Source organism: Gossypium hirsutum, chromosome D07 (assembly GCF_007990345.1).
Source record: "Gossypium hirsutum isolate 1008001.06 chromosome D07, Gossypium_hirsutum_v2.1, whole genome shotgun sequence".
NCBI lineage: Eukaryota > Viridiplantae > Streptophyta > Magnoliopsida > Malvales > Malvaceae > Gossypium > Gossypium hirsutum.
This window is the reverse complement of record NC_053443.1, coordinates 5,379,150-5,391,682: the sequence shown is the minus strand read 5'-3', so window position 1 is coordinate 5,391,682 and position 12,533 is coordinate 5,379,150. Positions and strand designations below refer to the sequence as shown.

The following is a 12,533-nucleotide window of genomic DNA, read 5'->3' as shown; positions in this document are numbered from 1 at the left end:
TGTTGACTTCGTCCTAACATTTATATTTATTGGTAAAAAATGTTTTTTACCTTAAAAAATTAATAATAATATAATTTTTAGTAACATGTAATTTTTATTTTTATCTGTCAAATTTTATAATTTTATCTCCATCTTACTTATGTCCTAGTTTTCGAGTTTGAGTTAAAAAGTGAGTTATTAATACTAAGCTTTTATGATAAGTTTTCAAATCTGACTTAGAATCGAAGGTAGTAGATAATTTGTTTGAAGGGCAACCAAAAACATTTAATTTCACGTGAATTAAAGTAAAAGAAAAGGCAAAGGCAAAAACTTGTAATAACAAAATATATTAATGTTTTTATTTATCAAAAGGCGACATTTTTAGATCAATTTAGATTTTTTTTTTCAAATAATTTTATTATAGATTCTAATTATATTTTTTTTTCTATACAATGTTTAGAACTATCTAAAGTCCTTCCCCAACCTAAAAATAAGAGGATAATGCACTTCACGCACTCAAACTTACGTCTTGCTGTATTGGTTACAATGACCATACCAAGCTCGTTCTTGACATTTTTTGGCCCTAGACAAAACAATAAAATAGGGTTTTAAGTTCCTTAAAAGTTAGAGAAAATTTTTTTTAGATCCTTTAAAAGTTGTTAACAAAAATTTTGAACCCTTAAAAAACTATTTTTTTTAGGCCCCTTAAAAATTGAAAAACAATATTTTAGACTCTAGTCTTGAGTCTTGGAGGACTGCACCTCCAGACGAAACCTAGGGCGAAGCCTGAGCTATACCAGTTGAGTTAAGACTCAATCAGTAATTTAAATTTTTTTAAAATGGACAAAAAGTATAGTTTTAATTTTCTTTTAGAAAATAAACTCTATCTTTTTTTAAGAGTATGTCCATAATGAGAGCTAAGAGTTAAATTAAACGTTTAAAACAAGAGTTTATATCTAGGAAACTCAATCCAATTTATTTATTTATTTTCATTTTACTGGATTTTCTTCTTATTTATAATTATGGAAAGTCAAAGCAAAGAGATCACACACCATACCCAAAATCCAACTTAAAAATAAGAATTAATATTTCACCCAAAAAAATAAATTAAAATTTAATATCATGAATTTAATATTTTTAATATCTATTTTAATTTGACATTGAATTAATTTTAAGAGTCAATATATATGAAATTATAAAAATTCAAATTTTAAAATAAAAAAATATGATAATAAAGACATTTACATTTCTTTGGCATTTTAAAATAAAAAAAAGTTATAATATTTTTAACCACCCATAATGATTAACCATTAGATTTTCTCATATATTATTAATATAATTTTTTTACTAACAAGTATGCACTGCATTTTCAAAGAGAAAATATAAATTCGAATCTTGAATAAACTATTATTAAAAAGAATATCCATAATTTCGGAATATACACAATAATAATGATTTTTTTTAAAAATTTCTTGATATAACATTGAAAAGATTATTAGTAATTACATTATCTAAAAAATAAAATTTCCACAATAATATTAAAAGACACTATCCATCAAATAATTATCCACATTAAAATACCTTTTTTATTTTCAATTTATATTAATTTTTTTATTTTATATCTAAATAATATTTAAACATTAATTTACCTAAACAAATCTTAAATTTATTTAAAAATAAAGAAAAATCATCAAATTTTGGATATACTAAAGGTATAAAATTTTCTTTAAAAAGTATAAATTTTTTCTTATATAGTTTAAGCAAAAAAAGAAAGAAAAAAACCAATAATTTGAAAAGAAAACTATTTATAGTTTTATGTTTCTCTTTTTATATTTTATTCTCTCTTTCTTCACTATGCCTTTGGTTCTTTCTTTTTTCGGTTACCTCTTTACTTTCAGATGCCAAAACAAACTCCATTATTGAATCCCAAATGCCGCTCCTCTCCGATAATTCCACTTCCTCGGCACGGTTATCGGCCGAGAACGCCGAGGCTGAGCGGCGCCTTCGTGAGGCGGAGGAGCGTTTAAGGGAAGCCATGGAAGAGCTTCATAGACGTCAAAGGAAGGCCGCTTGTGGCGATTCCCCGCCGTGTGACCATGCTGATGACTCTTGTGTGGCCAATGCCATTGGCAATCTTTGTCAAAGCTTTCTCCTTTCTTATGGTGTTAGAGTAGGTATCGGGATTCTTCTTCGTGGTTTCAAACTCGCTAGAGGAAAGTCTTATTCTTCGCTGCTTGATCTCAAGGTTAGGGTTTCTTTTTTATGAAAAAAATGGGTTTTTCTTTGGCTTGTTTTGTGAATTTATGAAATGTTTAGTCGAAATGTATTTGTATTTCAGTTTTATATATGTAAAATGATTGATTAAATGGGTTTAATGTATGATTTATGTACACTGTCTTGTTTGGAGGTTTGAGTTTTTTCATTGTGGTTTCCTTAGTTGGTAGACAAATATTAACTATTATTTTGGATTATATTTTGAGGCCATGTATTGTAAAATGTGATTAGATGATTGTTTGGGAAAATTGACTAACAAAATGAGCAAATTAGTCTCTGTAGATAGATTAAAAGTAAACTGGTTGTTCTGTTAAAAGTTTCATCCATTTTCCCTATATGGCACGCCATGTAAATTGTATGGTTATTCCATTAGTCAAGCCAGTTTTTAACAGTAGATTTGGATGAAAATTTGAACTGAAAGGACCAAATTGCTCTTTGATTTAACATAGGACTAATTTGCTCATTTTTTGAGTAAAGGGGCAGAATGCAATATAACTCCTAGTAGAGGGGCCTCCATGATGCTTTTACCAAAAATTGCTCAGATTTTGGGTTTTATAATTTGTCTTTGCTAGGAATGTGATATTAAGAAATGTTGAATTTTTGTTTTCCAGCAACTTGTCTCAGAGAAAGATTTGATTGTGAGAGAGGAAGCATGCCGCATTGGTTTACTTTTTGGTGGCTTTACTGGTTCATACCATGCGCTCCGATGTTTACTGAGAAAACGGAGAAAGAAAGAGACACCATTGAATGCGTAAGTTTGCTATAAATGGCTGATTTGCATTAGATGGGTATCCTATCATGGTTAGTTGAATAATGGAATACTTTTGATTCATGATATTTGACATTGTTTAAGGTGGTGATGGAACAGAATTTTAGCAGGTTGCATTGCAGGATTGTCGATTTTAGCTCTAGATGATCCCAATCGAAGGCGAACACTTTCATTGTATCTTTTGGCTAGAGTAGCTCAGGTACATGAATGTATTTTGAAGTAATAAATTTGCAAAGTGATCTGAGATCATAATTCCAGTTCTCTGATTTACTGTCTAATATTTTGCTTTACTCATCAGTGTGCTTATAATTCTGCGAAATCGAAAAATAAGTTTCATTTATGGGGAAGCCATTGGAGGCATGGTGATTCTCTACTCTTTTTTTTAGCTTGTGCCCAGGTAATATAAAGCTCATTAACTTTTGTGGCTAGATGTTTGTGTTATACATTTTGACCAGATATTTTATCTTTGTACATCAGTTGATAATAAAACATTCATAACTCTAGGAACTGCTTAAGCTAAATTTTAGAGAACAACTAGACATAACTTTTTATGTGTTCTAGAAATGTAACTAATTCTGTTTTGTTCTTGTGAGATAATGTGAAGTTACCTCCAATTCATTTGCTTCAGAGTACTTTTTTTTTTCCAATTAAAAGTTAGGGTTTGAACTCTTTTTGTCCAATTTAAGCCCTGAATTTGGCAATTGTTCTTGCATTGGGGCTTGAACTTTTTTTTTGTCCAAGTTAGTCCGTGATATTTCCTTGAAAACCCTAAAGTTCAGACTCAATATGGGAACAATTGCAAGTTCAAGGACCAACATAGACGCAAAAAAAGTTCAAGCCCTAATGTGGAACAATTGCTGAGTTCATGCCCCAACATGGGAACAATTGCCAAGTTCAGAATCTAACTTGGACAAAAAAAAGTTCAAGCCCCAAATAGTGATCCCTAAAATTTAATCTTTTGTGAAGGTTTCTATTGTCTAATGAATCGGAGTTTGCTTCTAAATGATTGGGGAATATATTGCGGTTTCATATCTTTTTTTTTTTCACTTAATAGTGTTTCGTTGATGCATTTTTCATCATCCTCATTTGTTTTTACCTCATCCCATTTTTCTGATAGATGGTCATGCCAGGTTATGTACGCCTTTGTGATGCGTCCTGAAAGCTTGCCAAAATCATATAAAGATTTTATTCAGAAGACTGGTCCTGTTGCAGCTCCTGTATATAAGGCTGTACGGGAGAGTTGTAGAGGTGGTCCAGTCGATGTTGAATCTATATCAGCCTACTTAAATAGCCGAGGGAAGTCTGATACCGTGAAGGTGGAAGAGTTCCCGTCAATAATTCCTTGTTCTATTATTCATCCGGACACAAATTCTTGTCTAGGCCATAATGCTAAGGCAGCGTCAGCTACATTCAGGAAAACATTCCCTCTATACTTCTCTTTGACTTTTGTGCCATTCGTTGTTCTGCACTTACAAAAGGTATATCTTGCATAACATATTGGTTTCCCTTTCTGCATCGCTGAATGTGGAGGGATCTTGAAGTTGTTTTTGCCTTAATGCGGTTTTAGCTCTATATCGAAGAAGCAAACGTAACAAGACAATAATGGGCTTACCTTCCTGTGTGTGCTTTCCCAAGAAAGAAAACCATTTTCTGAAAAATGATGACTAAATGTGACACCCACACCCGTTCCAGTCACCAGATCTAAATACGTGACATCACATTATGTTGCTGGAGCAACTGCAGATTGACTCACTTCATTTATTACGAATTTAGCTTAAAATTTGCAAACATATCAAATCAACCATCATTCATAAGCATATGCATGCATTATATGTATTGAATATCTTTAATTATCGAATCTCAAGATTACGTGAGTTCAAAATGAGAGTTAGGACTCAAATCCAACTCAAAATGCCAAAGTTCAACAATGTGTCTCGAGACAGTAGAATCTTGTCTCGAGACCAGTCTTCGTTTTTTTTTTTTTTTTTGCTTCAAAGTAATTATGTCTCGAGACAAAAGGTTAATGTCTCGAGATCGATCTCAAGACATGCTTTCCCTCCCTGTTTTATTAATTTAGCTTCGATGTTTGGATGTCTCGAGATAAAGGTCAAGCTGGTTTAATTAATATTGTAGTACTTAAATGTCTGGTATAATAATGTTGGTGAGTGGTTTTGTTCTTGGTTAATCTTCCTATAGTTGAGTAGTTGAGTAAAAGCAGTTATGCCGTATAAAATCGAAGAATCAATTGACAGTTTTGTAACCGAGACAAAATCTCTTGTAGTTGATTTTACAGGTTTCTTTTGGTCCTCTTTGAGCATATGTTATAAATATATACAGTTACATATTTTCTAGCTATGCGTAGATGTCGTTACAATGAAATTTCATTTGTTGGAATTTATCTTTGTTTGTCACTTTTTAATTTTGCATCATCATGATACACTTCTAGTTCATGGATACACCTGGTCGTGCCTGTTGGCTTGCCGTTAAAGGTGCTGTTCAATCAACATCTTTCTTGTCTGCATTTGTTGGAATCTTTCAGGTAGCTGGTTTCCTACGTCTCATTCACTTTTTTCCCATTGTTAAAATTGGTATTATATATTAAACATTTTTGCATGTGCAATTCAAGGCGGTTATATGCTTGCATAGAAAGATTGCATTGCAAGACCACAAGCTCGTATATTGGGTTGCTGGTGCTATGTCGGGTCTTTCTGTATTACTGGAGAAAAAAGCTAGACGTGGTGAACTTGCTCTCTATGTTCTTCCACGAGCTGGAGAATCATGGTGGTATATTTTAGTAAACCGGCATCTGCTTCCTGATGTTAAAAATGCTGAGGTAGTTTTCTTTCTCACGAGAGCTTCTATGTTGGTCTAAGTGATAACCAACGTTTGCCCGTATGCATCATTACACTGATAACTGAGTTGATTGTTTCTTATAAATTCGGTTCCTGACTTTATGCTTCGAAACTATCACAGGTGGCATTATTTTGTGCATGCATGGGAGGAATCATGTACTACCTCGAATATGAGCCAGATACCATGGCCCCGTTCCTCAGAGGTCTTATCCGTCGCTTCTTGACTAGCAGAATAAGCAATCCTGGCCCTTCAGTTAGTCGAACAGCTTCCTACGCCTGCTTGCAGAATTTCGAGGCCATGAACAAGCCAAAAGTTCAGGACAACCAGCAAGTCGAAACTTCAACTTCTAAACAATACAACCTTGAATCCATACCGGGGCTCTAAGCACAATTTTGTTGCTTGTTATATCATCCCAGAAATTTCAGTCAACCAAGCATTCTTTGCAATTTATATTCACTTTGTCACTAAATATATTAGTAGATCATTAGACAAAGATTCAACTCCTCTTTAGGGCCAATAACTAAAATACAGGGGTCTATTTGTATTCCCGGTGTAGGATCAGTCGCAAAATCATGTGTATTTGGTAGTGCGCCATGGGAACAGTCATTGTTATTCAAGAAATGATTGAACCAGAAGAAATAATTTGATAGTAAGTGTAAGATTTGCTCAAAAGGGTGAGCATTTGCCCTATAAGTTGCAGTCTATTCCATGTTTCATCTTGCCCCCATGTTATGTTTGTATGTGAAGAAAAAAAGATGTAACCATCATTGCAGGTTATAGAATTGTTACTCGAAAATAGCAGTTCAGGCTTGATGGGTGCAAACGCTGTGAATGAAACCGATCTCTCAGCCCTTAATATGCTGTTGATGTTCCCAAGTGAAGGTGACCATGGAGAAATCATGGACATTCTTTCTGGTGCCAGAGCTTTAAGGGCAAGAGATATGAGCCTCTCTGCAAAGCCCTTGGAGGAGGTTTCTCACAACGGAAGAATTGGTGAACTTCAAGGTTAAGAAGGGCAAAATTTTGTCAAGCGAAGCACACAAGATGCTCTTAATCGTAGCCGATTCGGTGGCAGCTAAACCAAAACAATAGTACTAGGAGTGTCATCAGCAAGATGCACCTTGCAGGTTGGTCTATTGCGGGCACTTCTAATGGAGTTTCATTTTCTCTCTTTGCGCTTTTCAACTTGGTAGGTTTCGGAATCTCACTTTATACGATCAAAATCCTCGCCAGAAAATTCCCACTGCATTTCAAGCTCGAAATGTTGTATATGTTGTGCTTTATATGATGCATTTTGTAGGTCGGGTTGGGTTGCTAAGTTTAAACCCAAGCTCTCGTGCTTCACAAGTCTCTTCGCAAAAGTTTACTGTTACAGTTTGTACTAGGAAATATTGTTGGTATGCCTTGATTGCCTTGTAAAAGAGCATTTCTTACCCACTTCTGTTTTTTTTTTTATAAAAAAAAACTATAAATAACTAAATTAAGAGGTTGGACCATAAGAATGATCAATTGCTTCAACTACAAGCATCAAGAACCTGTGCAGTCATTACATCATCCAAGATAAAAACATGGCAGACTTGTCATCTGCAGAATATAGTTTATTCCAATGAAAATCCTTTACATATTGCTTCAGCTCAAGGGCATGTTGATTTCATTAGAGAGGTTTTGAGACTAAAGCCCGAGTATGCAAAAGAAGTAAAAAGATGGTTTAACCCTCTTCATATGGCTGCTGCAAATGGGCATATTGAGGTTGTAAAAGAGCTTATGTATGTTGACCCAGAATTATGGTCCGGCGTAGAGGGTAAGGGGAACAAGACTCGTTTCCATTTTGCAATCATGAAAGGGAGGATCAATGTCATCAACGAAATGCTTTCGAGATATGAAGGGTGTATTCAGTGTGCGACAGTTCAAAGGGAGAGTGCTCTGCAGCTTGCTGTTAAGGACAGCAGTTTGAAGCAACTTAATCTATTTTTATGGTTAAAAATTTATGCCGCTGACTAAATAATCAAACAATTACATATGGACATATAGGGACCAATTTTTAATAGTAAAATTGGATAAAATTTTTAACAAAAGAACTACTCTTTAGTTAAAGATATAAGGAGTAATTTGCCTGTTTTTTTTAATTGAGAGGACAAAATACAATCTAACTCCTACAAAGTTCTCTATGGTACTTTTACAGCATTTTTTTCCTTCAATACCAGCATGCCTTCGAGTTTTGAGCGGATAGGCCGAACTTGGACAGGTATAGTATTTGATGCAATGCCAGACAATGATATGATGTTTACCTCAACAAGTGTTTGATTGCTGTTTCAGGTGATAGAATTAATACTTGGTAGTAGAGCAACTACTTCAGGCTTGTAGGAAATAAATGCAGTAAACAAAACTGGTTTCACTGCCCTGGATGTCCATCAGATGTTTCCTAGTGAGGCAGGTGACAGAAATCACGGAGATTCTTCGACAAGCTGGAGCAGTGAGTGCTAGAGATGTTATAATCTCTCCTATTCCTTCCCGTGAATCTCATGATCAAGAACCAGACCACCCAAGAACACGACAGAGATGTCAACGGCTGACTGATAACTTGGTAGAGTATTTCAAGTTTAAGAAAGGCCGAGACTCTCCCAGCAAAGCTCACGGCTCTTTATTAATCATCGCTGTTCTGGTCACCACTGCGACCTTTCAGGTTGGACTCAGCCCTCCAGGGGGAACTTGTCAAGATAGTTATTTTCCGAACCCGAACAATGGGACCAGTGGCGGTGAAGCACACATAGCAGGGACCTCCATCATGGGGACTAACAGTGAAGTTACTTTTGCATTATTCATGGTTTTCAACTCGATGGATTTTTCAATGTCGCTTTCCATGATCAACATCCTCACAAGCAAATTCCCCCTGCAATTTGAGCTTCAGATTTGTATGGTTGCACTGTTTTTCACTTACAACACCGCAATGACTAGCATTGCACCGAGTAGCGTAAGAGACTTCACCATTATAATGAAATCAGTGCTTTTGTCAATCATACTGACATTAACATCTGCCGAAAAATATTTTGGAAATTATCCTCAAAGCTCAGCCTGGCCCGGCCCAAGTACACATCTAAGCACACTGTAAACTCGAGCAGAACCCGTGGAAAACCTGAAAACAACATAGAAGGAAAGACAAAGACTAATGCAAATGACATCTGTTACCATTCTTGAGGATCACATTTGCAAACATATCCCATTTGGCCACACATAATACAGAGAGGTTACTTTTCCTACATCAGTTTCAGGCATTAGATTGCATCCTTCGGATACATGACTGTATATGTAACTTTCATATGCATGGTAGTATGTATACCTTTCACATACATGAACAGTGTATAAATAAGAAAAACTCTGATGTGGAAGATCCTGGTAGACATATGCAGCTTCCATTGATATTGCAGAAGCTTGTCAACCTTTTTTTAGGCTAGTCTACTAGACTTGTTATAAAGCTCCAAGTAGGACCAAAACCGCACACAAATGAACAGTTCAGAACATCATAAAGGAGGCCAAACTATCAAGAGTGTTTGTACTGCTTCCTCCACCAAGAAAAATAAAGTCTAATCCATGTGTCGCAAACCAAAAAGGAAGATATTTTGTAAGACAAGGGTAATGATTACAGTGTCAAGATTACAAGCAAAGCACCTGTTAAGCAAACATACAGAGGGAAAACGTTTATGATGATCCATGAGGACCTAATAGCAAATCCTATATCCGGACTTTCATAAATAAAAGATAAAGTAACATAAAGAAACTAAGACGGCTGCATCTTGAGAGTTTGAAGAGATTCTATCATTGATCCGGAGATTTACATATTATATGTGTTCTATTACCAATTTTACACTCAATGCCACCAACTTTACTTGTACAAATACGACTCTGTAAGGAACCTCTAAAGACGGATGACTTTGTTTCCTGCTCGACCACTTTCTTAAGGGAACCACTAATGTCACCTAGTGCCCAAGCCAATGATATATGAGGCCTTGGATCCTGTAGGTTGACAAATAATATGATATAAGAATAAGATCATTGCTCTGCATTTTATGAAGTATTGATTAGACTTGGCAATTAATTACAACGGCACAGACCTTATAGAACTCGGGAAGATTGTGAAGCTTGTAAACCTCGTTAACAGCCTGAATTTGCTTAGTTATCTGCGAGTAAATTGCAACCAAGTAAATGCCATTTATTTGGAAATAAAAGAACAGTGGAATATAGAGGGAAAAGGAAAAGAACTGCAAGATGAGCATCCCGATTTGTTCTACATAAGATAGCCATCCTACTGAGAGCAGATACGACTTAAATACTTGATTGTCAGGAAATGAGAATAGAACAAATACCCGACCAGTATGACAAACCAGTGCAAAATAAACATTATTTAGAAGTTTTTACTCCAATTGAAGCATCAATCTCTAAATTATATACCACTTTTAGAAACATAACTTGGAAACCCAAGCATCTCTATACAAAATAAGATAGGCACTAAAGCTATGGTATATCATCCTCTTTCTTTAGCTTTTCTTTTTCACTTGAGATGTCCATATATAAACAATGAAAGCAAGCTCAATATGCAAAAGAATTACAATTTCAGTAAAAGAAAAAAGGAAAACTCCAGCACACTTACCTCGGGTAATCCTCCCGTAACGACTTCGAGTGAAAGAAAGGTGCGCGTTCGATCATCATTGATAAAAACCTCCCATTTGTTAAAATCAATCCAATACCTACTTGCAATAAGAACAAAGATCCAAACCATATCCTTGAATCATAAGGAAGAAAACCCAAAGATTATTTATTTAACAATGGAACTAAGCATAATAATAGTAAAGAATAACATCAAACCGCTTTTGAAATTGAAGTTTCTGGCGAAGCATTGTTACAATAGAGTCAATCTGGTGAACTCTAATAGGAACTGTCCTTCCTAAACTTATATGGAATTCCCTTCCCAATGCCACTTGTTCAAGTTTATGTTCTTCTTTACACAGTGTATTCAATGGAACATCAATATCCACAACATGGAGATTGGAAACCACGGATGAAACTCTCTTCAAAAATTGACCCATCTCTTTCTTTGATATAGACGGTATAAAAACTGAAATAATTAACAGAGTAAATAAAAAAAAAGGCAATTCATTCAATTCAATATTATCGATAAAGAACTGTGGCCATTCAAAAAAAGTACCTGGAATGTAAACGTGCAAAGCATAGTTGCCTTCGACGTGAGGGAAGCTTCTCACTCTACTAGGCTGACCAGTTTGTAAGTAATCCAAAGATCCTTTTTTCATTATCAAGAAAAAAAAATAGTTGATGAGCAAAAAGAGTAAAATATTTTAGTAAAAGAAAGTTATGGGAAATTTGTTGTAGTTTGAATTACCAAGGGAATTGGGAGGGTGAAGGAGAGAAACAGGAGGCGGAGGGAGAGGAGACGACAGCGTCTCCTCCGATTGGGGATTGGAATTGGCGGGAAGAGACAGCGTAGGGGAGTGGTCGGAGTCGAAGTCCGATGAGTCGTCGTCTCCATATGTTGCTCTTAGCGCTTCCATATGGAGTGGATACTTTGGGAAAGGTGGCTCTTTGTTTTCGAGGCTTTACTTTCCTCTTCTACGGAACAGCTGCCACTTCCAGTTCGTATGTACGCTAAGTGTTTGATTTATTTCCGAAAAGACTAAACTTTTATTCCTTTAATCAAATTTGGGAGATTTTGATGTTTTAGCCAGTGGTTCGTCAAATTCACCGTTTATTCTTAAACAAATTATTAAAAATATTTAAATTAATTCATCCAATCAACCAATTTGATTTAATTGTAATTTTAGTTCCGAATTTACTAATGTGAAATTGGACTCGGTCATTAAAATTGATTAAAAGAAACAGCTTCATAAATCCATATTCCCCCTTAGAACTTTTTCCTTTTTATGTATATCGGTTTTTTTTTACAACTAATTAAATTATACTAAAAGAATTAACTGTGAACAATGTAACATTTCTTTCCTATTAAAAGCTCTTTTTTAGAGAAGTATTCGAGTGCCTATTTTCAATATTCCTCAAGAAATAGTGAATACACCTAATTATCATTAATTTCAAAAGTGTTGAATCCAAATTGTAGATAACTTCAATAATTTTCAAACTTCCAAACTGTCTATTTACGTCAACACTTCATTTCTTTAGTTTTCCTACCATCTAATATACTAATTTTGTGTGTAACAGTAAAAAAGAATCAATTTATATATCATCAATATCCCTTCAACTGTTATAGACTTCACTCTAATTAAATTATATTTAATCATTCTCAAAACTCATACTCATTATCCAAATTTATTTTTCCACATGTGACAATAGTTCATCAATCTAAGACAAGGTATTAATCCCAATGGCTATGGTACATTGACCGCCAAAAAATCTAGTTTAAAAATTGATTTGGGTCAGTATCAAAAACTTCATAAAAGAGGTAGCCTCAAAACACATTTAAATCATCCTCTCAAAGCCATAAAAACATCATCAATTCACTTCTAAACACATGTAGACTTCCTCATGCAAAATATAACATGCATTGGCATCATACTACTACCTTCTAACTCAAGTAAGCTTCACTTGCCTTTCAAGTCACTTGTTTTAGCTTACAGTTGCCAACTTATAACCGATG

The 12,533-nt window shown here is 34.7% G+C and overlaps 4 protein-coding genes across 4 annotated transcripts; 3 read left to right on the top strand and 1 right to left on the bottom strand.

The window, feature by feature from the left end:
- The first annotated feature begins 1,819 nt into the window (after positions 1-1,819).
- On the top strand, positions 1,820-6,568 carry LOC107953606 (uncharacterized). The gene is made up of 8 exons (XM_016888961.2): positions 1,820-2,224; positions 2,865-3,004; positions 3,122-3,221; positions 3,321-3,419; positions 4,153-4,500; positions 5,469-5,561; positions 5,649-5,855; positions 5,996-6,568. Exons 1-8 carry the CDS (start codon positions 1,910-1,912, stop codon positions 6,257-6,259), a joined length of 1,566 nt encoding a protein of 521 aa, XP_016744450.1. The 5' UTR covers positions 1,820-1,909; the 3' UTR covers positions 6,260-6,568.
- A 119-nt stretch (positions 6,569-6,687) lies between these two features.
- On the top strand, positions 6,688-7,876 carry LOC107955955 (ankyrin repeat-containing protein ITN1-like). The gene is made up of 3 exons (XM_016891730.2): positions 6,688-6,880; positions 7,176-7,268; positions 7,509-7,876. The coding sequence occupies exons 1-3, from the start codon at positions 6,688-6,690 to the stop codon at positions 7,874-7,876; spliced, it is 654 nt and encodes a 217-aa protein (XP_016747219.2).
- On the top strand, positions 7,305-9,176 carry LOC121219284 (uncharacterized). Its single transcript, XM_041097190.1, has 2 exons — positions 7,305-8,120; positions 8,192-9,176. The coding sequence occupies exon 2, from the start codon at positions 8,280-8,282 to the stop codon at positions 8,982-8,984; it is 705 nt and encodes a 234-aa protein (XP_040953124.1). The 5' UTR covers positions 7,305-8,120; positions 8,192-8,279; the 3' UTR covers positions 8,985-9,176.
- A 290-nt stretch (positions 9,177-9,466) lies between these two features.
- Positions 9,467-11,967, bottom strand: LOC107955957 (U6 snRNA phosphodiesterase). The gene is made up of 6 exons (XM_041097189.1): positions 11,268-11,967; positions 11,076-11,168; positions 10,736-10,985; positions 10,521-10,617; positions 9,985-10,050; positions 9,467-9,886 (listed from the first exon to the last, which is right to left on the bottom strand). The coding sequence occupies exons 1-6, from the start codon at positions 11,434-11,436 to the stop codon at positions 9,689-9,691; spliced, it is 873 nt and encodes a 290-aa protein (XP_040953123.1). The 5' UTR covers positions 11,437-11,967; the 3' UTR covers positions 9,467-9,688.
- Positions 11,968-12,533: the final 566 nt, after the last annotated feature.

Excerpts from the sequence above, each read along its gene's own strand:
- LOC107953606 (XM_016888961.2), top strand. The coding sequence starts at position 1,910 with ATGCCGCTCCTCTCCGATAATTCCACTTCCTCGGCACGGTTATCGGCC. Across the intron at positions 4,501-5,468 it reads TTGTTCTGCACTTACAAAAG|TTCATGGATACACCTGGTCG; the intron begins GTATATCTTGCA and ends ATACACTTCTAG. Across the intron at positions 5,562-5,648 it reads CATTTGTTGGAATCTTTCAG|GCGGTTATATGCTTGCATAG; the intron begins GTAGCTGGTTTC and ends GTGCAATTCAAG.
- LOC107955955 (XM_016891730.2), top strand. The coding sequence starts at position 6,688 with ATGGGTGCAAACGCTGTGAATGAAACCGATCTCTCAGCCCTTAATATG. Across the intron at positions 6,881-7,175 it reads AAGAATTGGTGAACTTCAAG|GTCGGGTTGGGTTGCTAAGT; the intron begins GTTAAGAAGGGC and ends TGCATTTTGTAG. Across the intron at positions 7,269-7,508 it reads AGTTTGTACTAGGAAATATT|CTCAAGGGCATGTTGATTTC; the intron begins GTTGGTATGCCT and ends ATATTGCTTCAG.
- LOC121219284 (XM_041097190.1), top strand. The coding sequence starts at position 8,280 with ATGTCCATCAGATGTTTCCTAGTGAGGCAGGTGACAGAAATCACGGAG.
- LOC107955957 (XM_041097189.1), bottom strand. The coding sequence starts at position 11,436 with ATGGAAGCGCTAAGAGCAACATATGGAGACGACGACTCATCGGACTTC. Across the intron at positions 11,169-11,267 it reads TCACCCTCCCAATTCCCTTG|GATCTTTGGATTACTTACAA; the intron begins GTAATTCAAACT and ends TAATGAAAAAAG. Across the intron at positions 10,986-11,075 it reads TTTGCACGTTTACATTCCAG|TTTTTATACCGTCTATATCA; the intron begins GTACTTTTTTTG and ends TAATTATTTCAG.